The following is a 25,100-nucleotide window of genomic DNA, read 5'->3' as shown; positions in this document are numbered from 1 at the left end:
CCAAGCTGAGTAAGGACCATTTAGCGCAACCTCATTCTGTTTAATTATTTCTAGTTTTAGTCTTGTTATGTTGTGCTAATAAATGCTTTTTCTTTCTTTCTTTCTTTCTTTCTTTCTTTATATAAGTAAAAAAGCGGTCAAGTGCGAGTCGGACTCGCCCATGAAGGCTTCCGTAGCAGCAAGTACCTAACATAATAATTATTATAAAAGTTCTTGTAGTTTGTTGTTTTTATTTTTATATTTGAGTTGATTGAATGAAAGGTAAATTGCGGTTTACGATTTATGACGTATTAAACAAAACCGGACAAGTGCGAGTCGGACTCGCGCACCGAGGGTTCCGTACTTTTTAGTATTTGTTGTTGTATAGCGGCAACAGAAATACATCATTAGTGAAAATTTCAACTGTCTAGCTATCACGGTTCATGAGATCCAGCCTGGCGACAGACAGACAGACAGTAATAGGGTCCCGTTTTTACCCTTTGGGTACGGAACCCTAAAAACGGAATAAAGTCTAATGAAGGGTTAGCTATGGTTACTTATACATCGAATTGCACAAACATCCATACTAATCCATACTAATATTATAAATGTGAAAGTCTGTCTGTCTGTCTTTCTCTCTGTGTGTTCCCTCTTCACGCTTAAACCGCTGAACCGATTAAGTTGAAATTTGGCGTAAAGATAGTTTGAGTCCCGGGGAAGGACATAGGATAGTTTTTGTCCCTAAAATCATCCCTGTAAAGAGGGTGAAAAGCGGGGTGGAATCATGGTGGAATTGAGGTAATAAATGAGTTGCCTAATATTTGTGTGCATATTATGCTTAAATTGAATGATTGCTATAAGAATTTCTCCAGGCGCTATTCTTACTCTAGCTGGGGTTACTAAGTCCACGCAGACGAAGTCGCGGGCAAAAGCTAGTATTTTCTATAATTTTAATATCCAAGGTGTAAATTGAGGACTTCGATTGTATGGTGCAGCGGTCGTCCCCTTTACTATTGAGATAGTCCAAATTTTATCTTAGTTTTCAAATAAATACTATTTAGTTGTTTAGATTAGGTAAAATAGCACACCCTTCTAGATCTATACTAATATTATAAATGCGAAAGTCTGTCTGTCTGTCTGTCTGTCTGTGTGTTAAACCTTCACGCTTAAACCGCTGAACGGATTTAGTTGAAATTTGGCATATAGATGGTTTGAGTCCCGGGGAAGGACATAGGGTAAAAAGGGGGGAGGAAGTTTATATGGGGAATTGATAAAAATCAGATTGGGTAAACAATAAGCTACGCAAATTACTAACTCCACGCAGACGAAGTCGCGGGAAAAAGCTAGTATATGATAATTTTAATTTGATTCTAACAGGTGGAGTCAGAAGTATTTATTTAATACAAACACAAAATGTAAATTTGCAAGTACTATAATTTCAGATTCTACCATAAACTATACAAAATCACAATTTTTCTATCATACAATAATCGTTTGTATTGAAGTGAATTTGGACCTTACTACAAAGAACTAAGATTGGTTTTACAAAGGCAACTTATAGGTACTACTGAATTGTTAAACTAGATACTTTTTTCTTTAGTTAAAAATAACAAAGTTTTCTATTGAGTTTGTTCGACGTCCCTTTGTTTGACTTAATTATTGAAACTTGAAAGTCATAAAGTAATGATTGTCAAATTGTCATTAGTCATAATTCTGAAACCGTTAACTTTTCAGGATTTTCATAAGGTTATCCTATAGATAGATTATGTTATGTTTGTTTTATGGCAATCCTGAAAAGTTACGCATTTCTGAGAAAAACCAATTTATGTATAACGAAAATGTGGACAAACAATACATTATGACTTAAACCTATATGGGAAACAATAGAGACCCAGTTTGTTCATTTAACAACATATTCTGTGCTACTAATGCTACTATTACAACTAATGTTACCGGGACAGGGGACACAAGGGTACCCAGGTAGCAAAATGACGTCAAATGACGTCAGCGACGTCATAATGACGTAATAATGCCGTCATTATGACGTCGCTAACGTCATTTTACGTCATTTTGCTACCTGGGTATGTATCTACCATTCTCTAATTCTCTAATAACAACAAAAAGAGATGTCTCTATATAAAGGACAATTAGACTGTGACAGATAGGCCTACTTTTGAAGGCGAACTGTAATGAGGGCTACCGTTTTTGTGCTCACCAGTTGGCGCCACTGTAGATGTAGGTCCGGAAAAACAGATCTCAAAATTCTTCTATGCTTATTTTTATAAAATCAATACGTTCTAATACACAAAGGTATTAACGTCTAAAAGTGCCGTTTTTTCAACCCGTTTAATTTTGCATATATTTTAGTTGGCACTTTTTTTATACCACTAATATTTACCATGATTAATGGACAAAGATTTACCACAATTATGAATAAGGAGTGAAAATTCCCGATAAAAAAGCTTGCAACCCCCAAAAGTTCTATGCATTTGACATTTTGAAAGACCTCCATCTACACTAGCGCCCCTAGCGGCGAAATTAAACGCAGTAGCCCTCATTAGACTCTGACAGATAGGCCTACGTTTGAACGCGAACAGTAATTGATATTTGGAAAAGTATTCCAGATAATTTTGGCGCGTTGTTTCATCCATTACTATGTATGCTAACGTACTATCTGAAGTTATCTGAAGATATTATCTGAAGTCATACGATATATATATATATATATATCTGAAGTTATCTGAAGATATATAGAAAAATACAAATTTTAAAGGATCAAACTAAAAACATCTAATACAACATTTCTGACTAAATTAAATGAACAAAAAAACTAGTATGTGCGTATAAAAAGTATTAAAAAAACGACTACACTTTGATAAAAGTCTACCCGGAATCCGGATACATTACTAAGTAGGATGGAGCATTTCACCATAGTATCACTTACCTAACGGTAGGTAACTATTGATATTTTTTTTAATGATAGGAAGCTGATTTTTGATCTGATACTTAAGGAATTGCTTTAAAAAAGAATTGTCTTGTCTACATATAACGATTAACGTGTCATCGTAAACCTTATGCTTAGAAGCTGATAAAGTAAGGAAATGCGTTATGTAAGCGACATTTTAGTGAAATGTTCCAACGGTCAACCAATTGGAACCCTGAGGCACCATGCCAGCAAATATTAACTGTTAAACAGTGACATATTGTATCTACAGTGGCTCAGGGTTCCATTTTTTGTGTACTACTGATCACTACACTAAGTTTAGGGTCCTAAAATCTACTACAAGAGAGATTCACAGAACGCTCAATGACTGATATAGGTAAACTATATAAAACTACTTCTACATAATAAATGCGTCTAAATTTCAATAAAAATAATATTGTCGCGCTACAATTAAACTACAAAAAACTACTAACAACTCTAAAATATCAAACAGTATCAAATCCACAAAACAAAAGAAAGTCGTCGGGTAAATGTTTCAAAAACTAAGCTTGGTTTAGACCTAGTGCTTACTAGAAATACTGGATCTAGACCATTAAGCTAACTACTATAAAAATCCTAGCGCACGCATTCATTCATACATTTTCAAAATTTGGGACGAGTACATACAGTTTATGACAGAAAAACCAAATGTAACCTAAAAAGATTATTTCGAGAAATAAATAATGTTTTGAGCGATTCTCCACAGCCATATTAGGTTGAAAGATATGTAAAAAAACTACAGTATTTAATTGCCACCTTCAATATTAATATGAATATGTAAATAAACTATTACAATTCATATGAAGATTTGAAATCAAATAAACTATACTATGGTACACCCACTTTGTCAGTAGAAAAGGGGGACAATATAAAAATAAAAATGGTGCGAAGAGTTGACTTCCCATGGAAAATATGAATTTCGCTCCGTTTTCTACTGACAAAGAGCTACAGAAAATAAAGAAAAAGAACTTCTCTAAAATTTTCCAACCAGCGCTACAATAACCTATTCGTGGTGACAGTAAAAAGAATCTAAGTTGTTAGAGTCTGTGCGGAAAGAGCCATGGAATGTAAGAGAACCCATACATTCTACGACTTTTCTCCTTCCGCACACTCTATTTGAGATACTTCTCTATAATAAAACCACAGTACCCATCCATGTACCAATTACCTACTCTATTGAATTCTAATCTATTTCTGTATTTTAATTTATAAAAAAAACCTTCATAGTGGCTGAGGAGATTGATTATCTACAATAATAAATTATTCAGTGCTTTCTGGGTACTACGTACAGATTAAATGTTTCTTTAGGAAGAGCTACGCACGCTGGTTTCTGTCTTAAGTCTTCTAAATGCTCAGCAGCGATGTCAAACTCTTGCATGATGTTGGCAAACATGACGAAGCTCATAGTGGTTACTAGTGTCTGCCCAATGCATGTCCTTTTACCGATGCTGAACGGCAAGAAGTGGGGGATGTTCTTTTTAACTGATACTACTTCTTTCTCCATCTCTGTCGTTTTATCTAAAGGCCCTGTTCGTTCGCTGTCAGATTCCATACCTGAGTCACATTGGGACTTCCTCCTGACGCGCACTTTAGTGCGCTCTAAGAATCGAGAGGGGTCGAATTTCTCCGGTTCATTCCAGTATTTCTCCGATGTGTTCAACTCGTAGTTGTTTATAAAGATCGTGGTTCCTTTCTCAACTCCAAACCCAGCTACTTCAGCGTTCTCAGTAGCTACATGAGGAACTATCGGAGAAGATGCGTATCTCAAAACTTCCGAGATAGTAGCTTCCGTGTACGGCAGGCTGCTTCTATCGACTAGGCTGATAGCGCGTTTTCCTTTAGTCAGACTTTCGATTTCTGAACGAATCTTCTTTCCTACTTCAGGATCGCGCGCCACAGCAGCTAAGCAAAGCATAACTAGGTTTCCAACAGACGAATGACCACCCAAGAAGTCTTCAAGCATGAAAATAATCGTATCTCTATCAACAGTCGGGTCATCATGTAAAACCCTTAGGAGCCCATCAAGGAAATCCTTTTCCGGACCATCAGTTTCCAAATTCATTTCTCTCTGCTCTACAATTCTGGATAGAATAAAGCTGCGGATCTCTTTGGACCAGTTGGATAACTTATCCATATGCTTCTTGTAAAACGGTGAAAGCCAAGGGAGGAAATCAACAGCGTATCCTTGATTGATTTCCCAGAAGATCTCATCGAAATGGTCGACGATTTTGCGGAATTCGACGTCATCTTCATCAAATCTGACGTTGCACATGTAGTGGCTGAACATGTTCATGGCTGTGGACATAAGGAGGGGCTTGAGGTTGATGGCGGACTCGGTGGTCCTGGTGACGTGTTTTAGGGTCTGGACGAGCTCGATGGCCTCGAAGGTGGCGACGCTGCCGATGCGGGCGAAGTTGTCGGTGTGCTGCTTGGGGCCGCAGTGCCGGCGCGCCAGGTTGCGTCTGCGTAGTTGTAAGTTCGACCAGTCGCAGAGCGCCAAGGCTGGAAATAAAAACGGACTATTGAGTAAGGCTAATTGAAACTTCTATGGGGTAGCCGGACTTCTCCTTACATAGAAGATTAAAGGTGGGAAGGGCTCTAAAATATACGCTATTGTTGGTCGAGCCGCATCAGGGGGTGACATGACAATCGTGAAGATGACAATTAATCGTTTATCGACTAACGCCAATCGAAAAATAATAATGTACCGGGATAACAAATGCAATGAAAAGTGAAAGGATTATTTCCATAAAATATTCAAGTTCCAATTGACGTTTTCTTTTAAAGATTGTCATTTGGCTAGGCCCCCGTTGGCCCCGTTATCTGGGCTAACCTGTACAAAAAAGCTACAAAGTTTTTTTTACATCTCTTGATCATTATAAATTCTAAAGTAACTGTCTGTCTGTTATCTCTTCACGCTTAAACCCCTGAACCGATTTAAAGCTCGAGGGAGGACATAGGATAGTTTTTATCAATCATCATTATTGTCATCCCACGCAGACAGTCGCGGGCAGAAGCTGGTTACGTATAACATCATGTAGGCAAAGGAAAAACGAAAAAAATGTGGTTGACAGTAAATTAAATATAAAATCAAGATTTTGTTTGCGATTTTCGCCAGGGCCAATACTTAACTAATAACTATTATAAATATTTGCGGCTCAACTGGAAAATTTGAAATCCAAGTACATACAATGAAATTTCCTGTTGAGACATAGCATTACATATTTATATGGATGTAAATGATGAGTTGTTACAAAATATCCGCTTATTACTATTAGAAATTAATATTATTCACCCTAATGTTGCAGAAACAGTAAGAGAATAGTCACAAATTCTCTTTATTAGGTACCAGACTTTCCCCAAAAAAGCATGCCATACCTAAAGTTTGAAATGACGTCAGCGTGATAACCCGTAAAAAGTTTTAAAGTAATAGTTATTTGTTATACAAGGGTGCAAAGTTGTATTTTACCCGCGAGTGTGGAATTGAAACACGAGAAGTAAAATACATTTGCACCCGTGTGTAACACAAAACTTTTCCCCTCGCTATAGCGAGGAAAGTGCAACATCCACAGGCGTTAGATCATCTTCATCAACTGGAATCACTCATTTTTTTACGATATTATAACAAAAAACTCTGGAAATTCTGTACTTTTACGTGAGAAGTTTTTAAGTAAAATTTTTGTTGACTGTTGACATTTCTGACGTATGAAATGTCAATGATGCGTTTTGAAATTGCATCGACTTAACTTGTGCGTTGAGAATTATATTTAACATAATTATTAAAAAACAAACGTTTATTATGGAGTTTTAAGGTTTATGACTTACAATCATTACTAAAGCTAAATCTGGTATTTTTTTGTAAATTCTCAAACCAATTATTTAATGATAATTAATATCGAACGAGCGTTTTACGTTTTGTTATCTGTCAAGCTACTTAAACACGCTCCATCCAAGGTCAAATTACTTTCCCCACTAGTGGATAAAATGCGTTTTTCCCCGCTCGTTTTAAAGGATAAAAGACGGCTTTCCGAGCTAGGGAGGGGAAAATATCTTATCTGGAATCCGGATTCTACAGATAAAAATACTGTCCCATGTAGCTATAGGTACTTAAAAAAAAACCTAACAATATAAACGCATTAAATAATACATATAATCAACAAAAGACAACAGTAATTACTATACAATATGCAGCGTTAGTCTTGGAACCAATGATTGTACTGCAAAACTAAAAACGCTCTCATCAAAGTATCAGAGCATGACAGGGTGCGTAGCCAAGATGCCAATCGTTCGCTCCGTAGCGAACAGTACGGTAAGTACTCTCTATCACTCTTTCATATTAATGCGACAGACAGTTACGTTTCTTTCGCTACAGAGCGTAAACGATTAGCAACTCGGCTATGCAGCCTGGTCTATTAAGCATGTAACATGCTATGATATGAGAATCAGTGAGGAATATCGCAACTTTTAACCCCAAGAACTGGGTGGGATATACGATAAGTAGGTACATAGTAATGTGTCAAAGCGAATTTTCACACATTGCAGTTCTCATGAAATGTTCTCGATTTTTTTTCTGCACATTTATTGCCAACCCTTCTTACACTTAGTTTCGATTTCTATGACATATGAAGTAGACGCCAAACTGTCTTCAGCAGTTAAGGTCATTGAGTAATAAATTAATAATCTCGCCTGGCTCGCCTATACAACAAGCATGCTAATATATAATGTCCCCTCATTGGATGTGTTTTACCACAGTGAAGTCTTATTTAAAAACAAATTATTATCTGTTGACAACCTCAGCTAGCTCGGCTAACTTACCTTAGTTATTGTTAATATTAAGTAGGTGTCTTGTTAATTAATATTTTATATTATTCTTAATTATTCTAATGTATACTAAGTCTTTATTTGTTTAATCTTTTTTTGCACAAAAGAAAAACCATTCAATCTTTAGGCTAAGCAGAGAGATTGTGGGCGGTGCTACAATTACAACACTTCACTAAGTATTTTTCTGAGTGTCAATGTTTAAATTAATATAATGCATGCTGTGATTGCCTTTAAGTGGGGATCAATAAAAATGTGCCCTTTTAGTATGTTAATTCTGGAATTTAAATTGTATCTTCTGTTGGTGATCCTAATAAACAAATCCCTATCCCTAATCTGAACGGGAACTTTCTAAGTGGAAATTTTGAGAATGTTCTTGGTTGGCAACTAGAAATACACTATTATATACTGGGTAATTTTGTTATGTCTGACTAAACTGAGCGGCAGGTAAATATAAATCTTTTACTATGGCCATCTATGGCGCAAAAAATAATTATCATAAATTAGTTTATAAAATAGCCACCAACAAAAATCTTATGATTAGTTTTAAATGATTCACGGTTCGTTTCACTAGAATTATATTGACCGGGATATAGACCGTGATTACTTTTTACAACAACTAACAAAAAAACAGATAAAAATCTTATGCCTAAAATATTTTCTAAAGAGTAGTGTAAGTATGTAAAAATATAAAGTTATGCCTGCATTGTACCCGTATTGTTTAATCAAAAGAAATCAAAAAGTCGGATCATATGAATTGTGCATAAAAAGAAGTCCAGATTCGCCCTGAGGGTCACGAAGTTGGAATCTCGACACAATGCGAATTTCAATTCTTTTGTGGTGAGCGTTCCGACTGACGTCTAGTGACCTTCACCAAGGAGGAGTTTTTTCCGAAGGGTGTCAAGTTTCGGCGGTTCCGCGGCCGGCTTCCTGACACAGCGGGGTTGCGAAATTCATCACAACCATAGTGTGTGTTTTTAGTTTTTAGGGTTCCGTACCCAAAGTGTAAAAACGGGACCCTATTACTATGACTCCGCTGTCCGTCTGTCTGTCACCAGGCTGTATCTCATGAACCGTGATAGCTAGACAGTTGAAATTTTCACAGATGATGTATTTCTGTTGCCGCTATAACAACAAATACTAAAAAGTACGGAACCGTCGGTGCGCGAGTTTTTTAATTAAGATAAATATATTGTATAATATAGATGCCAGTTTTAAGATACCTATGGTATGGTAAGGTATCTATGGGCTAATAGTTACCTGAAAATAAAGATTTTTCTTTTCATTTCATTTCATAAATACTGTCTTTCAAATTAAAAATTTAAATATTTTTACTTGTCCTGAATAAAAGGTACAAAGACGTTATGATTAAGACCTTTTAAACGAGATACCTATGTCTCAACTGTACCTATATAGCGAACGATTGGCATCTTGGCTACGCACCCTGTCATGCTCTGATACTTTGATGAGAGCGTTTTTAGTTTTGCAGAACAAATTGCCCATTCTCCTTTTAAAAAAGAACGCTATAGATTGCTGACATAGTTAATGACGTATTGGTAAATAAAACTGTCAATCCTGATTGAACTATAGCAGCAATCTAGAGCATATTGACTTTTAAACTCTCCTGAAAAGTTGACTATATCCGACCTTCTCTCGGAACTCGAGGCGAGAAATATTATCCATACTAATATTATAAATGCGAAAGTCTGTCTGTCTGTGTGTTCCGCTGAATCGATTTAGATGAAATTTGGCATAGAGATAGGTTGAGTCCCTGAGAAGGACATAGGATAGTTTTTATTCCGATAATCATCCCTTAAGAAAGTAAAAAGCGGGGTGGAATTGAGATAATTAATGAAGTGCCTGCTAATTTGTGTGCATAATATGCTCAAATCGAATGTTTGCTATGAGAATTTTTCCAGGCGCTATACTTACTTTAGCTGCTGTTACTAAGCCCATGCAGACGAAGTTGCGGGCAAAAGCTAGTACAATATAATATAATGTATCGCATGGGTTATGTATTTTTACACTACTACTAGTTATAGCCGTAATAGGTTGTTTTTACGCGACCATTAAAGCGTAAACCTGACTGACCGACTTAAAAACGATCAATTTACACTATACCTTCTTGTATCTGGAAATCACTTTTTCTTTTACGAAGACTAGATACCTACCTGTTAAAGCTGCACGTAATGCCATGCGCATTTTAATGTGCATGCGCTCTGAAATAGGTTAAGTATCTTTAAGAGATCGGACAGAGGTTCTGCACAATTTAAATTGAAACTAAGTAACCTTATTTTTAGATCTAATAGTAGGCTATCCCATTTTAACTCTGTGCAGACTTTGCAGTAGGTAACTAACAGAACTTTAACGAAATGTCATTAAAAATTAAAACGACAATCATTTCACTAAAATAAAACGTATCATCTTCAAAATATTCTCTTTTTTAATACACAAACGCAAAAGTTTATTAAAATTATCAACAATATTCTACAGTAAAAGATCTTCTTTAATGTTTTTTTGGGCTACTCTGTAAAAGGTGTTGTTTTGTTGTTATGTAAGAGAAAATGGTTTTGTAATCTAAACACCGTACCTACCCTATTACATATGTTGTTAAGTTTACACTCATATCTTCATGCAAGTTATGCGCATCTAATATTATTCAGCCCTATAAATCTATCCATGGTCTGATGGTTTTAATGACCTAGAAAATGAGCTTTTTTCTTAGAAATACATACACAAAGCTGCAATACTAGCCATATTAACTAGCCTATATAACACTCGCTGTCACTTTCTTTTGGATGGTGTATAAACTAACAACACGCAAGTGTTATATGCATTAACTTTAATGAGTTTCTGATTTATTGTAGTAAAAAATCTTTGAACTGGAGCGTTGAGGCAATCAAAACAAGACAAAAAAATCAATTAAGAGTTAACTCTGTAGACTACAAGTGACAGAGTGTGGGCGTGTCACCGCACTTCAACTAGCAATGTGTCAGAGTTTTTCAAAAAGTGGAAAGTTCCCATGAAATGTTTTCGGTATTATTTTCTGAACATTTATTGCCAAACCTTCTTAGTTTAGATTTTTATGACACTTGAAATAGACGGCAATGTGTGATGTAAATGTTCATCTCAATATGTACGAGTATATGTAAACCTATTATCCTGTCGCATACTTCAGTTTCTCCAATAAATAAAATTAAGAAAAAAAACCGGGCAAGTGCGAGTCGGACTCTCGCACGAAAGGTTCCGTACTTTTTTATTTTATTTTTTTTTTATATTTGAGTTGATTGAATGAAAGGTAAATTGCGGTTTACGATTTATGACGTTTACTAAAAAAACGTCTCGTTCAAATCAATTTTCGGCGGAAGTTTGCATGGTAATGTACATGATATATATTTTTTAATTTTATCATTCTCTTGTTTTAGAAGTTACAGGGGGGGGGGGGGACACATTTTACCACTTTGGAAGTGTCTCTCGCGCAAACTAAGTATTCAGAAAAAAATAATATTAGAAACCTCGATATCATTTTTGAAGACCTAATACACCCCACACGTATGGGTTGGATGAAAAAATAAATTTTGGGTTTCAGTTCTAAGTATGGGGAACCCCATAAAATTATCTTAATGCGGTTCACAGAATACATCTACTTACCAAGTTTCAACAGTATAGCTCTTATAGTTTCGGAAAAAAGTGGCTGTGACATACGGACGGACAGACAGACAGACAGAGATGACGAATCCATAAGGGTTCCGTTTTTTGCCATTTGGCTACGGAACCCTAAAAATGAAACAGTCGTCAACAGTTAAGAACATTGTGTGATAATAATAATCCCTAATCTGATCGGGAACTTTCTAAGTGGAAACTTTATCTACGTCATCACGAAAGTTTCCATAAATTTAGGAAATTTTGAGAATGCACATTGCTAGTTTTAACCATGGATGTAAGTAAAGGGAGGTAGATATTGCACCCGGCGCTCGATCGTAAGCCATCAAATATAGGTTCCGGAATCTATACGAGTATTGAGTAAGTTGTACGGCTGACGCCAATGTGTCAAGATTGTCAAAATCATCTACTAAATACTATTGCCTGCATTTTGGTTTTGTCAACTATGATAGATAGATAGATAGATAAACTGTTTATTTGTTTGCCACAATACACACAAAATATTCAAATACAGAAATGACATAGGTACACAGAACAATCCAGAAAATAAATAAAAATTACAACAACAAATAAGTCACACCGATTTTTACATAATATGTAGAGGAAAAGGAAAAAAATACATAAAAATACTGTTTTATACAAATAAAAATCCTGTGTGCGTCGCAGCAAAACAAAAAGGTTCTGGCTCAGTATTACGCTTCACCCATTAGGAAAAGCACTGATTTTCTGCCAGGACCTGATCACGTCAACAAAAAACAGTGGAAAATAATGAAATAGTCGAAAGTTAGTACTTACCTAATTAATTATTAATAAATAACTAGTGACACAGTTTAAACTATAGAGACATTTAATGCTTGCACATAGTTGTGACATAGAAGTGTCAGTGTGGTTAGCATGTATGTAGTGTCAAATGTGATTTAGAGAAAATCTTTATTTTTATTTTTAAGCAGGATTACTAAGACTAAATTCGGTAATCAGCAACCAGGTATGAACGTCACGCGTCTATTATTAATAAAAGGTCATTGGTTTTAACCAACACTAAACACCGTGTTACCGTACTTCAACACTAACGACGTAGTTTAAATAGTTTTCAAATAAAATCTAAAATATGCGGCTAAAAAAGAAAGCAAGTTATTTATATAACCGTGACCTAATTAAAGTAATTATTGAACGACCTTGTATCGTGTTTTCCAAATATTTGAAAATGTAATTGAAGCCTATTTCCTATATGAAGTAATGTGCCAGCAACTCGTATATCATATAATACTATAATGTATAAGCAGAAAATACAAGTTTCTAACGTATAATAATAGCAATGTATGTTTGTCTGTCCTTAAGGCGATAGTGGGCGATAGCTTCATCATACAAACTAACGTAGTACCCATTTTTCTCCCTGGGTATTGACATTATGGAATAGTTATTTGTTATACAAGGGTGCAAAGTTGTATTTTACCCGCGAGTGTGTAATTGAAACAAGAGCAAGCGAAAGGATTCTATAGTTGAACCACGAGCGAAGCGAGTGGTTCTAAAATAGAATCCTGAGCGTAGCGAGTGTTTCAACACACAAGAAGTAAAATACATTTGCACCCGTGTGTAACACAAAACTTTTCCCCTCACTATAGCGAGGAAAGTGCAACATCCACAGGCGTTAGATCATCTTCATCACTGGAATCACTTATTTTTGTACGATATTATAACAGAAAACACTGGAAATTCTGATTTTTACGTAAGTCGGTGAGAAGTGTTTTTAAGTAAAAAATTTGTTGACAATGTTGACATTTCTGTTCTGACGTATGAAATGTCAACGATGCGTTTTGAAATTGCATCGACTCAACTTGTGCGTTCAGAATTATATTTAACATCATTATAAAAAAATCTAACGTTTCTTATGGAATCTTAAGGTTTATGACTTAAAATTATTAAATAAAGCTAAATTTGGTATTTTTTATTAGATTCTCAAACCATTTATTTAATGATAATTAATATCGAACGAACCATTATTATGAGCATTTTACGTTTTGTTATCTGTCAAGCTACTTAAACACGCTCCATTCAAGGTCAAATTACTTTCCCCACTAGTGGATAAAATGCGTTTTTCCCCGCTTGTTTTAAAGGATAAAAGACGGCTTTCCGAGCTAGTGAGGGGAAAAATATTTTGACACAATGAGGGCTATCGTTTTTTTGCTCACCAGTTGGCGCCTCTGTTGATGGTGGTCCAAAAGACTAAAGAACAGCTGTCAGTCATTGAAGTGACAAGTGACATTTGACATTTCGAACTATGGAAAAGACCACCATCTACACGAGCGCCCCTAGCGGCGAATTCATACGCGTTAGCCCTCATTTATGTTAACCATGGCTATGCCGCTTCTTTTGACCTTTTTCGATTTTTTGATTATTAAACGTTACGAGTAGCGTTGAAAAAACCGGGAAAATTGCGGGAAAATTGCTTTCGAAAAAACAATGAATTTTTCTATGTACTTAATTAGGAATTTAAACAAGTAGGTTAAGGTTGCATGTCTAATGTGTTTGTTTATGGCATTGACACTGTCATCAATCATCAGTGGTAGGGAAGAATAATTGTAATACTGTGTCAGTGGCATTGTGTGTGACGTATTTAATTTTTCTGAATAGAACTGGAAAAAAACGAAAAAAAAAAATTGAAAAATTCCCGAAAAAATAAATTTGATTTTTGCCGGAATTTTCATCCCTAGTTAGGAGCGAAAACAATTTTATTTCATATTTCAATATTTCAAATTAAAATATTGGTAATCCAGCGTGGAAATGCTGCGAACATCATGGGCACCTTTGCACCGGGAACGGCAGGGAGCGGTTTAATTTTTTAAATTTATAGTTTTAATTTTTATTTGTAAGTTTTAGTTGTAGATAATTTAATTTGTAATTTGACTAATTTGTATCCTTTTTTGTAGTGGTTCGAAATAAAGATTATATCAAATTTAAAAAGCTTTTAACTCTTGTAATAGGTGAAAAATCTAATAAAATCAAACGAAGGGCATAGCTGTAGTGCGGTTAATATATATCAAATTGTATAAAAATATTTAATGTAATGAACAAGTTTGGGAACAAATCAAATTATTTTATTAAATAATATTGTCTTCGGTTACCGCGATAGTTACTCATGAAATAAAACTATGAAAACGGATTATATCGCGTATAAATTCAATAATTATAAATTCAATATACGCGATATAATCCGTTTTCATAGTTTTATTTTATTAAATATTTTGTGATTTGACATCTATTACAGTTTTTTTATTATTTAATGTAATTTATTTAATGTAATATCCAGAGAGGAAAATGGGGACTATTACGTTTGTATGGAAAAGTGGTTGTCCTTTTTGTGGCTATGTTTGCGGGATTTATTTTTAACGTATTACTGTGCCTCCCAAAAAAGACCTATATTGTTTTTTGTCGTTACTTTAACTTATTGTCTTTCATTACAACAGATCTTAATGAATTTCGATCATTACAAGTATGTGAAAAAAAATCCCCAATTTTTCGTACATTTATTGTCATAAAATTTCTCATATTTTTTTTACAGTATTCAGTTCTTTATTTGCTAATAATACAGACAAAATTCTTTTCTTAAAATGTTTAAATTAACATACCTAAAATAGCGATACCAGTAGCACAACATATGTTTTATATATACTTTATTATTATGAATTTGCCTATTAACACTTTTAATCACAATTGCTTAGTCGGCAATTAAGCCTATATCAAATCCAAGTAAACAACTAACGTTGAAGGTTTTAAATGAGTATGGTTTCATTTTACACACATGCATATGTTCCCATGACATATATTAATTACCAGACATAGGACTAATTATTGCCAAAGACTAATAAATTACAATCCATCGTCTATCAAATGTCTTTTCAAAATTTTCAATGGGCTTATTTCCACTATAGATTTTTGTCTGAAGATCAAGAAAAACATAAATTCCAAATTATTGTTACATTTTTGTTATTATAATATCTACTTTAAGTTGACTTTTATGTTCTGTCACTACTATACTATGTCTATGGTTCTGTCACTAGTTATAATATGTTATAATTATTTAATTACCATAGATTTTCTGAATTAAACTCTTTTGATGCAAACCTTAAGGAATAAAGCCGCTTTGTTGTGGATTTACTACTTGTTCTCAACTTTCTTTTTTAACACAGTGATCATATTTAAATCTAAAAGCAATTTTGATCGTTCAAAGTATGTAAACACTTATGTGTGTATTAGGAAGACATAAGCAGTTTCGATCCGAACTTTGACATTTGAGCTTCTTTTCAGACAAAAAGGAAAAACTTAAAAAATTTGAATGTCAGAGAAATTACGTAATTTACTGTTTTAAACAGAACTGCATGTTATAGTACCTATACTTACGAAAATACACTCCTCAAATACCTATAGGTTTTATTTTAGGGAAAATAAGGTGATGAATATATTGAACATCTTTCCTATGGACCCAATATGAAAAAATGAGAAAAATAAAACCTTACACCATACTTTTCATCTAGTTTGACCTTTTAAAGTGTTTCACGGAGTAGCTGTTTTATTTCATGATTTATTGATTGGTCCCGATTACTCCTTGTTCTGGCTACTCTGATCTCTCATAATTACTGTGTCATAGTTATTACTAATGATACTATAATCAAGTGTATACTTTGCAAGGTATTTTGACTTATAATGAGTATTATGATTGAGTTTTAAGTGAAAAAATCAGGTTCTCATTCTTTTTTTCTACAATTAAAATTGCATTATGCATTAGAAAAGATTGGAAACGCATTAATTTATAGATCTAAATCAGATTTGAATTTAATGGATTATTTCTGAATGAACCTAACTAAGTAATGCTCTATCAGGTGGCGTCATCACCTGTGTGTGGCATTAATTCAGAAACCTAGTGTCAAGTTTCTGATGCCATGAAATTAAGTTTAATATAACCAAGTACAGGTTGTCCAGCGGCTAACTAAACTAAAACAAAAACGACAGCTGTTGAGGTTTCATATAGTTTTTATATCCTTTTAGTTATTTATTATTTATTGCACAAAAGAAAATACAAAAGTACAAAGGGACTTAATGCTACAAGGCAGTACAAGGCAATGCAAGGTTAGTTTTAAATTGTTTTTCTAGTATTCCATATTTAACTTGAATTATATTTGTTTATTTACGTTTTAATGTCAGTTCGCAATATAATCTGGTGCTAATTAGTCATCTTCTCTCTCTCTTTAAAAAATATTTACTTTTATGAAAAGAAGATGAATGCAGATTTCATTGTTTGGTAGTAAAATTTTTTAAATGTCGACCTTTGATGTGTACGCACTACAAACTTTTTCCGCATATTCCGAAATTAATGCATAACTTACGCCTTGCGGTACTAATAAAAGCCCTTAGTTAGATAAGTCTCAATTAGCATATGCACGCTGCTCTGCTAACCAGCAATCCATTGTCACTAATCAATCCGCAACACTTGCGAATCTAACCCCCCAGCGCGTCTTACTCATTTCACGTTCGAAAATTGTTTGAATTTGAAATCGGAAATCTGCTTCTGGACATCCTGTACAAATGTATACACTGACAATTTGTGAATCTTATTGCGAAGATAATAAGGTCCATTGATGGTGAGTTAAGTGTTGCTGTTAATAACCAGAGATGACACAGTTTGCTAATCTGTTAACTCTTTGGCCGCCAAAAACGACAACTGTCTCGTGCGGCTACAGCTTAATATCAACCTTCGTGCATTCTGATAAGGTTCATGATGCCGTGCTGAACAGATATGAGTGGCGCTAAAAAGATTAATCATTCGCGAACCTTATCAAGTTATCACAAAGTTATAAGGATTATAATGGTTATGCGTGTCATTTTTCGAACTTTGAAGCTTAAAGTTACAAAATGTGGTTAAGTTACTAGCGATATGCGAACGCAAATTGAAACTTATTTTTTTTTCTTGTTTTTACTTAAGTAATGACATTTAAACTTATTTGATCTTAGTTTCCTGATATTTAGCAAGAAAATAGTAGGAATTTTAAATATTAAAACCTTCAAGCAAGTAATTTACTTATGAGGCCCCGGCAAGCTCGGCCGAATTGCACCTTCCCATATAAACGTAGTTACGCTCTCATTTTAAATCTACGTGCTGGATTGTAATGAAACTTGGCACATACAATGACATGAGGTATATCTAGGTCTGAAATTAGTTTATATAGCTATGGTATCTGAAGCTACATAAACTAATTACAGACATAGATATACCTTATCCTATTGTAATTACAAAGTTTCAGAGCAATCTAGCTAGTCGTTTAAAAATGAGAGCGGAACTACGTTGGTATGGAGAACCGAGCTTACCGGAGACCCTTCAGAGTTATTGGTAGTGTAACCGAAACACATTCTGTCAATTAGTGTAGTTATGCTACTGATGTGCCGATGGAGAATTGTACGTGAAAGTGCAAGTGCGTCTGTCCGACTGTTACCTATACACGCTTAAACTGCTTAGTTACAGGATATAATATTATGACATAGTTTGAGGCCCGGGATATAGGATACTTTTTGTCGGTCTTCATCATCATTCCACACAAACGGAGTGGCGGGCAGAAGCTAGTTTCATATGAATGTCAACGTATGCGATAAAAATTAAGGGTATTTTACTCGTAAACAAGTGTATTTTTCCCGCCGCGGTGAAATTGCAAGTAACGCACGTTTTTACTACCGTACTTTGGACTTCTTGTAGCCTACGCCATACTAACTACGATAATGTAGGCACGCACTAGGTCTCTGGTAACAAACAATTAAGTCTTATGGAGGTCAGCAGAACTCGTCCCTTGCATTAAAGGTCACGCGGTGGTCACATTTCTAATGCAATTTTATATAACGTACGTTGCGCTAGGTAACGGAAATATTGCCAAAATGGCACAATATTGTCTATGTCTGTAGCGACTATTGTGCAAATTAAGATGAGTTATTCGTCTAAATTTAACATATTTGTATTATACCTACGCAAAAGTTCAGATTGAAATTATTTTCTTTAAAAATAATTCAAGTACACTATACCTAAATTGGTTTTATGAGTGGTAACAAACGCGAACACGTGTACTATATAGACTGTCAGTCAAAGCGGACAACGTATATATAGGTGCTTGGCTCTTCAATCAGAGGGATCATATGCTTGTTAACGACAGGTGCTGAAAAGTCACATTTAGGTATAAATGCAAGTCCCTCGATAACAACTAAACACAGTGTATCATGTGACCAACCTTATTCATAACCACATTGACCAGGAATACAATACTCCAGACCTACAAATAGTGTTAACATTCAAGCACAAGCTCCGCGCTACGAGTGGAGCCAATAACACATGTTTTCCGCTTTGTAGCGAAAAGCGCCTACAAACAGAGAACCCGCGTAGTCGCTGACGGTGAATGTGTTAAAGTGGATTCATCTGCAGGCAAAGTGCCTATTATATAGAATGTAGCAAAGCATCATTCGGTAATTGGAAAGCTTATTCCAACATAAGAGAATTGTTTGATATGATGCCTAAGGTGGTGGCAGTAATGGACAAGAAGCAATTATGGTCATTGTTTTACCGTAAACTCAATTTAAATAGGCATTACAACTTTGCTGTCTATTACTGGGTACTACTGTGCTTAACATATCCATGACTGGTGTCGCCAAAAATTTAAACATTCGTCCCCATACACTGGAATAAAAATGGTCGCACACTGACTGGCTTTCCGAAAACACACTCGCTATAGAATTGACTACCTGGTTTGGCTTGAGTTTGGTATGGCGTCTAATAATAATATAATATAATAATATAGCCTCTTTATTCCTTAATAAACAAACATAATTTACAGTTTCATTTCTTAATAATTAAAATTAAAATTTCATTTCATGCATTTCTATATCTTACATAATTAACATTCCGAATTTACATTTCCATTTCATAGTTTAGTTTAATATATATATATATATATATATATATATATATATTTTAATTTTACTTTTTCACATTTAGTACATTTTTCTTTACACAGAAAAATATATATAAATTAATAAATTGCACATTTTTTTTTAATGTTTATTTAAGGACCTTTCTAGGAGTAAAGGCCTCCTCCATATCCTTCCAAGTATCTCTATCCGTTGCCTTTGTAATCCAGTCCTTTCCAGCAGCTCTAACTATCTCGTCTGCCCACCTCTCTTTCGGTTTCGCCAAAATTTTAAACATTCGTCCCCATACACTGGAATAAAAATGGTCGCACACTGACTGGCTTTCCGAAAACACACTCGCTATAGAATTGACTACCTGGTTTGGCTCGAGTTTGGTATGGCGTCTGATAAGTTGTGCTAATTTCTATCAAGCAGACACGTTGGCGAACGATATACTACAAATGTTTACATTAAAGGAAAAATTGAAGAATTCACCACCTGCAGCAAGTCTCGAACTTGATGTTTTTTTGCTTGCTTGATTATCGATTTAGGGAAGGAATGGAGAGATTCGCACGCTTCTGGTAAGTCTACGTAGCTCAGTTGGTAGCAGCGATTGGACCGGTGTCCCAAGAGGTGGCAAACTTGACCCTTGGTTTTGAAGTTTACCATTTTCCTTTAATATAATTTGATAATTTATCAATAGAGTCTTATGTTGTTTGCCACCGAAGAGAATAATATAAAAGTCAGATTATAAAAATATTGGTAAATTTAAATTCTAAGCATATTAAAAATATGTGCCAGACAAATACATATATTATATTACAGACAAACATGCGTTATATGCGTTACTGTAGCGGAACTAGAAAATAAACATTTGTTTCTTTATAAATTGGTGATTGTATTTACACTGGCGTGTTTGCTCCTGTATCGTAACCCTGGATTTTTTTAATAAGTACCACAACTGTATAAGATTTTTTAATATGCACTAATATCAATATGACTGACTGAATATATTGATATTTTGTATTTTGTCGACTAATTAATAAAAGCTAGCAGTGAATATCTAGAACTTTATGAGACATTTTTTAGCAATTTGACATAAGTCAATTGCCAAATATCTCATGAGTTTCATTGCTGCTAAGGGAGCGCTGTCCGTATGACTATGACGAGTACCAAAATTTTCACAAAAGGGATGTTAACTACCTAATTCTTATTTCTATATAATAATATTCGTAATAACGAATAACGTGATTTATGTGATGTTATATTTATTTCAAGTTGATTTTGTATATTTGTTAACGGTATATGTAAATATGTTCCATTTTTATAACGTGTAAATTAGCTTTATGAATAAATGACTTATGACTTAGTCAACACAGCTTAAAGGCTAAAATGTGCACGTATCTTTCACATGGACTGTACACGGCCTTAGGCGACTCAGGCGACTGGCATCAAATGGCAGACATAGTCGGGCTACCGTAGAGCCTTGCTGGCTTAACGCACGCATGCGTACGCGCCAGGTTTAGGTTGTTTTTATGATCAGTGCCACCCCGCGGGCTGAGACTTTACGTTCTTTAAAATAATGTGATAGTCAAATTACATCTCGGGTAAGTGGTAGCAGTTATTTTTATAATCTTTAATTTTTCTACAAATATAAACAAGTGGAAATTTTCAAAATATCTTGAATTGAAGTGGGATAAAAAGGGGAACATCAAACACCTGCGTCAAATAAGTATATAAATAAAAACTCACAGGCGCGCCTAATGTATATAGGTAATTTTCTTAATTTTCCAAGCTGTAAAAAAAATGTCAAAAAAAATGTCATTTTAACCATGTAACATTTTACACCGGTATTACACCCTCAGAGTAATTATAAATAAGTATTCCTTATTTTACGAATAAATGTAAGAAAATTACATTGTAAATCTTTGAAAGGTCCTACCTGTTAAACGAACAAATGAAATTCGTCCGAAACCGTGCCAACGGCTCTAATAAATATACCTACTTTACATCTTCAGTATTAAAATAAAAATTAAGATGATAATAAATAACATAAGATGATAAAATAGCGCAAACTATTTTGGCAGTATTCCCGCTGTGAAAAAATATTGCCAAAAATAATTAAATTATGTACATCACTAAAAACCTGTTCTTAGATTATGCTTAAACTGGGGATTTTTGTCTCAACTACTTGTAACAAAATTGTACTGTGAAGCCAAGTTTTGTGCAAAATCCAGTTGGTAAAGTTATTATAATATTTATAATGTTTGTCCGAGCCAAATGTCGTAATTTTTCCGTCATGTACTTATACAGGGTCGAAAAAATTAATGTACCCTGGAGGAAAAGTGCCTTAAAACTTTAACCCTTAAATGCATAGTGATGGACAACACACACACACAACAAAAAACATAATTTTATGCATAATTAGATAAAATCGATTTGGTCCTGCATAATTATTTTTATCGTAAATTAATACACTTTCCGATGTTTTATTTGAATTTGCGCAGTATTTTTGTTTAAAAAAATTAAATTTGTTTTAAGGCAAAATGGCGGAAAATTGGGAAAATTTTTAAAAAATTATGATTATTGGCATGTAATTTAGGGGGTTTTTTTTTTGGGGTTTCCAATTATTTTACATTTAAAATCTTTATTATAGGCATATTACAAATAGTGTCAATTTCTAATGGTAGTAAGATTGTTCATATATCTTCTATCATTAATTGTATATTTGCATAAATTATGATTACCCTATGTAAATTGTAACACTGATTTAGCTGTGAAAATCAATGTTTTAATTTTTATTTTCCCCAGAATCAGTAAACAATTATGTAAACACATATATTAATTTCAGGTAAAGTTAGCTCATTTTACGTAAAGAAGACATTCTTTTGTTTATTTTTTAAATAAACACTCGTTATTGTATACCGCTAGCCGATACAGTTACCTAATGTTAATGTTAAATTTTATCCAAGAAACATTAGGTCTTATGCTCATCTGCCGTACAAAATATCCATAAAATCGAATATTTAATCCACAAGAATATTTTTAGATAACCAAATTTAAAAAAAACCCTTTGAATGCAGTTTTATTATTTTTAAAAACAAAAGAATGTTTCCTTTGAGTAAAATGAGTAGCTTAAGGTTTTAAGGCAATTTCCCTCCAGGGTCAATTAGTTTTTTCCATCCTGTATATAAATAATTTTGGAGAGCTAGTAGAAAAATACGGCAATTGAATATTAACGAAGTTAAAAGGAAAGCTTGCCGAAGTTAATACATATTAACTTTTAATGTAGAGGCGGCTACGGAATCTTGCATTTGTCACGTTCTACGCCGGCTTTTTAGCGTCTCTACATAGTTACTGCAAGCTTATTTACTCTCGCAACAAACAGAAAGGGATTTACATGAACAATTTAGCAAAATATGCTTGAGCTTGCCGGGCTCTTAATATCAAATAGAGTATGTAGGTATAATTTAGGTATATAGGTCCTGAAAAACATTAAATAAAAAATAGAGAGTGCATAAAAATCTACTTACAGTTGTTTCTATCGCCCGCAAACAGCCGATGGAACCTCTCGAAGTCCGGTCGTCCGCCGAAGAACTTCCCGTTCTGGTTTAAGACTTCCCTAATCAGCTCCAGATTATTAACTACTAAACACTTCGACCCGCCCAACTGTATGCTAAAAATGTCCCCATACTCTTTGGCTAGCTCCGTGAACGCTTGGAAAGGAGACTCGTGTTTCCCCAAAACATGCAAACTACCAACGACCGGGAAAGGTACCGGTCCCGGTGCTTCGCTCAAAACCACCTCTTTAGCTTCCCCATATTTGTTCTCCCGTTTAATACTGATAGTTTTACGGGAATAAACTTTGTATAAAATGAGAATAGCGACGGCGATTAGGAGTAGGGCACTCATTTTTTTCTTTTATAGAAAATTTTTAGAGTGGCCACACCGGTTTGACAGTTGTTTTGGCGGGAACGCGCTAGCCACTGCGCCGTGTCAGCGGCGTGCCGCCATTTTATACACTTGGCTCAAATTATTCCGTACGATTGTCTTCTTTTTTCTCACGTCCGCCGCTCCAAGGCAAAATGGTACTTATCACGTTGTAACAAAATCCAAACTATATTTTATCAAGCTCTCTGTTTGATCCAGTAACCAGAATCTTTGAATTACAATTTAATTTTAAATAATTTTTGATTTTGGTACTTGATGGTGCGAAGTGAACTGGATGGAAGCTACTGTAATGTAACATTGTATTTTTATAAGCGTAATCAAAACATTTAAAAATTGGAGCAATGCATAATAGGGTCGTATATCGTATATTTGATGAGTGTTATGAGAATTAACGAGTTTGCAATAAAATAACTACCTACTTACAAAGGTACTGAATGCCGGCCATAAGTGATTAGAAATGCTGTACCGATGGTTCCATATTTAATTTTTATTCGCAAAAATTGATTTATAAGTTATAAGGCATGTAAATTATTAATAGTTAATTTTTGTAATGATAAGTATTTTAAAATATTTATTGCTTGAAAAATACAATATTGTTTTCGGGTACCGCGATAGTTAGGTGCTCATGAAATAAAATTATGTATACGGATTACCTATGTCGTCGTAACGATAAACGTTGCGATGTATTTTTTATTCATTATATACGCGATATTATCCGTATACATAACTAGTTGTATTTCTGAAAAATTCTAGACAAAACACAAACAAAAATATTATTTCAGCGTTTGCTCTATATCATCAAAGATAGATATAACTCCGTAATAGATGGATACAGTCTAAGGAAAAAACGTGCCCCAAAAAATCAAGAAAATTTGATTTTCGTTCAGAGGGCGCTACTAGTTTTGGCCTACAGTCGTATAGATGGCGTTGACGGTTTCGTCTGTTATCTAACAATTTTAACGCATATCAGTGAAAGAACATGGGTCAAAATCATAAAAATAATTAATGCAAATAAAAAAAATCATTTATCTATATTTAAATACATTCTATCGTATTTTTATAAATCTTCATTTTTAGTTTTAAAGTGTGTCGACAGATGGCAGTGAATTTACTGGGATTACAAAATTTACTATGACAGTACCGCTCTAGTATAAGTTACTCTATGATATCATCTTTGATACATTTCTGTAGAAAAAATAGCAATAGGTAGATTTTTTTGTTGTATGTTTTACATACTTGACGTGTAGTGTTTCTACATATTCTACCAAAAAAAAGTGTGTGCGTGTAATCTTTACGCGCGATTGAAGTAAAACTTCTATGACGATGAATGACTTTTATCGCTATGTTCATGGAGACTATATAAAGGAGCCAAATCTCTATGTACGAAAAGTGTCCATCAAAAAACAGTAATTAGGCGGCGCCACCATACACCGAAATACTACCAAAAACAACCTACGTAATTTGGTCGGGTTATTTGTTGCCTTACATGATATACTCACGTCCCAGAGCCTAACTAGCGCCACCGGAGAGATTAAGAACTATTATTAAAAGCGGTCACTTTTGCAACAATTCTGCCATAAGAGATTGGCATCCTTTCTATATCATCCATAGCTATGTTAGCACTTTGACGTGTATCCTATTGCGCGTGTGTCACTACTGAGCGTTACTTCCGTCAGAAAAAATCTGAGTTACCCTCTAGTCGCGCCTCAAGAAGTTTTACTTCAAAAAAAATTACAAAAATCTGCATCAAAATGCCACAAATACAAAA

General features: G+C 34.4%; 1 protein-coding gene across 1 annotated transcript; it reads right to left on the bottom strand.

Moving 5' to 3' along the window:
- Positions 1-1,395: 1,395 nt before the first annotated feature.
- LOC134753384 (cytochrome P450 307a1-like) lies at positions 1,396-23,602 on the bottom strand. The gene is made up of 2 exons (XM_063689269.1): positions 22,915-23,602; positions 1,396-5,464 (listed from the first exon to the last, which is right to left on the bottom strand). Exons 1-2 carry the CDS (start codon positions 23,291-23,293, stop codon positions 4,227-4,229), a joined length of 1,617 nt encoding a protein of 538 aa, XP_063545339.1. The 5' UTR covers positions 23,294-23,602; the 3' UTR covers positions 1,396-4,226.
- Positions 23,603-25,100: the final 1,498 nt, after the last annotated feature.

The sequence above is a fragment of the Cydia strobilella genome, chromosome 26 (genome assembly GCF_947568885.1).
Source record: "Cydia strobilella chromosome 26, ilCydStro3.1, whole genome shotgun sequence".
In the NCBI taxonomy this organism is placed as follows: Eukaryota; Metazoa; Arthropoda; class Insecta; order Lepidoptera; family Tortricidae; genus Cydia; species Cydia strobilella.
The sequence above is the reverse complement of the archived record's forward strand: the minus strand, read 5'-3'. Positions and strand labels throughout refer to the sequence as shown.

What these genes read in the sequence shown, in the direction of transcription:
- LOC134753384 (XM_063689269.1), bottom strand. Translation starts at nt 23,293, where the DNA reads ATGAGTGCCCTACTCCTAATCGCCGTCGCTATTCTCATTTTATACAAA. An exon ending in TGCGGGCGATAGAAACAACT is followed by an intron (nt 5,465 to 22,914) that starts GTAAGTAGATTT and finishes TTTTATTTCCAG; the next exon opens with CCTTGGCGCTCTGCGACTGG.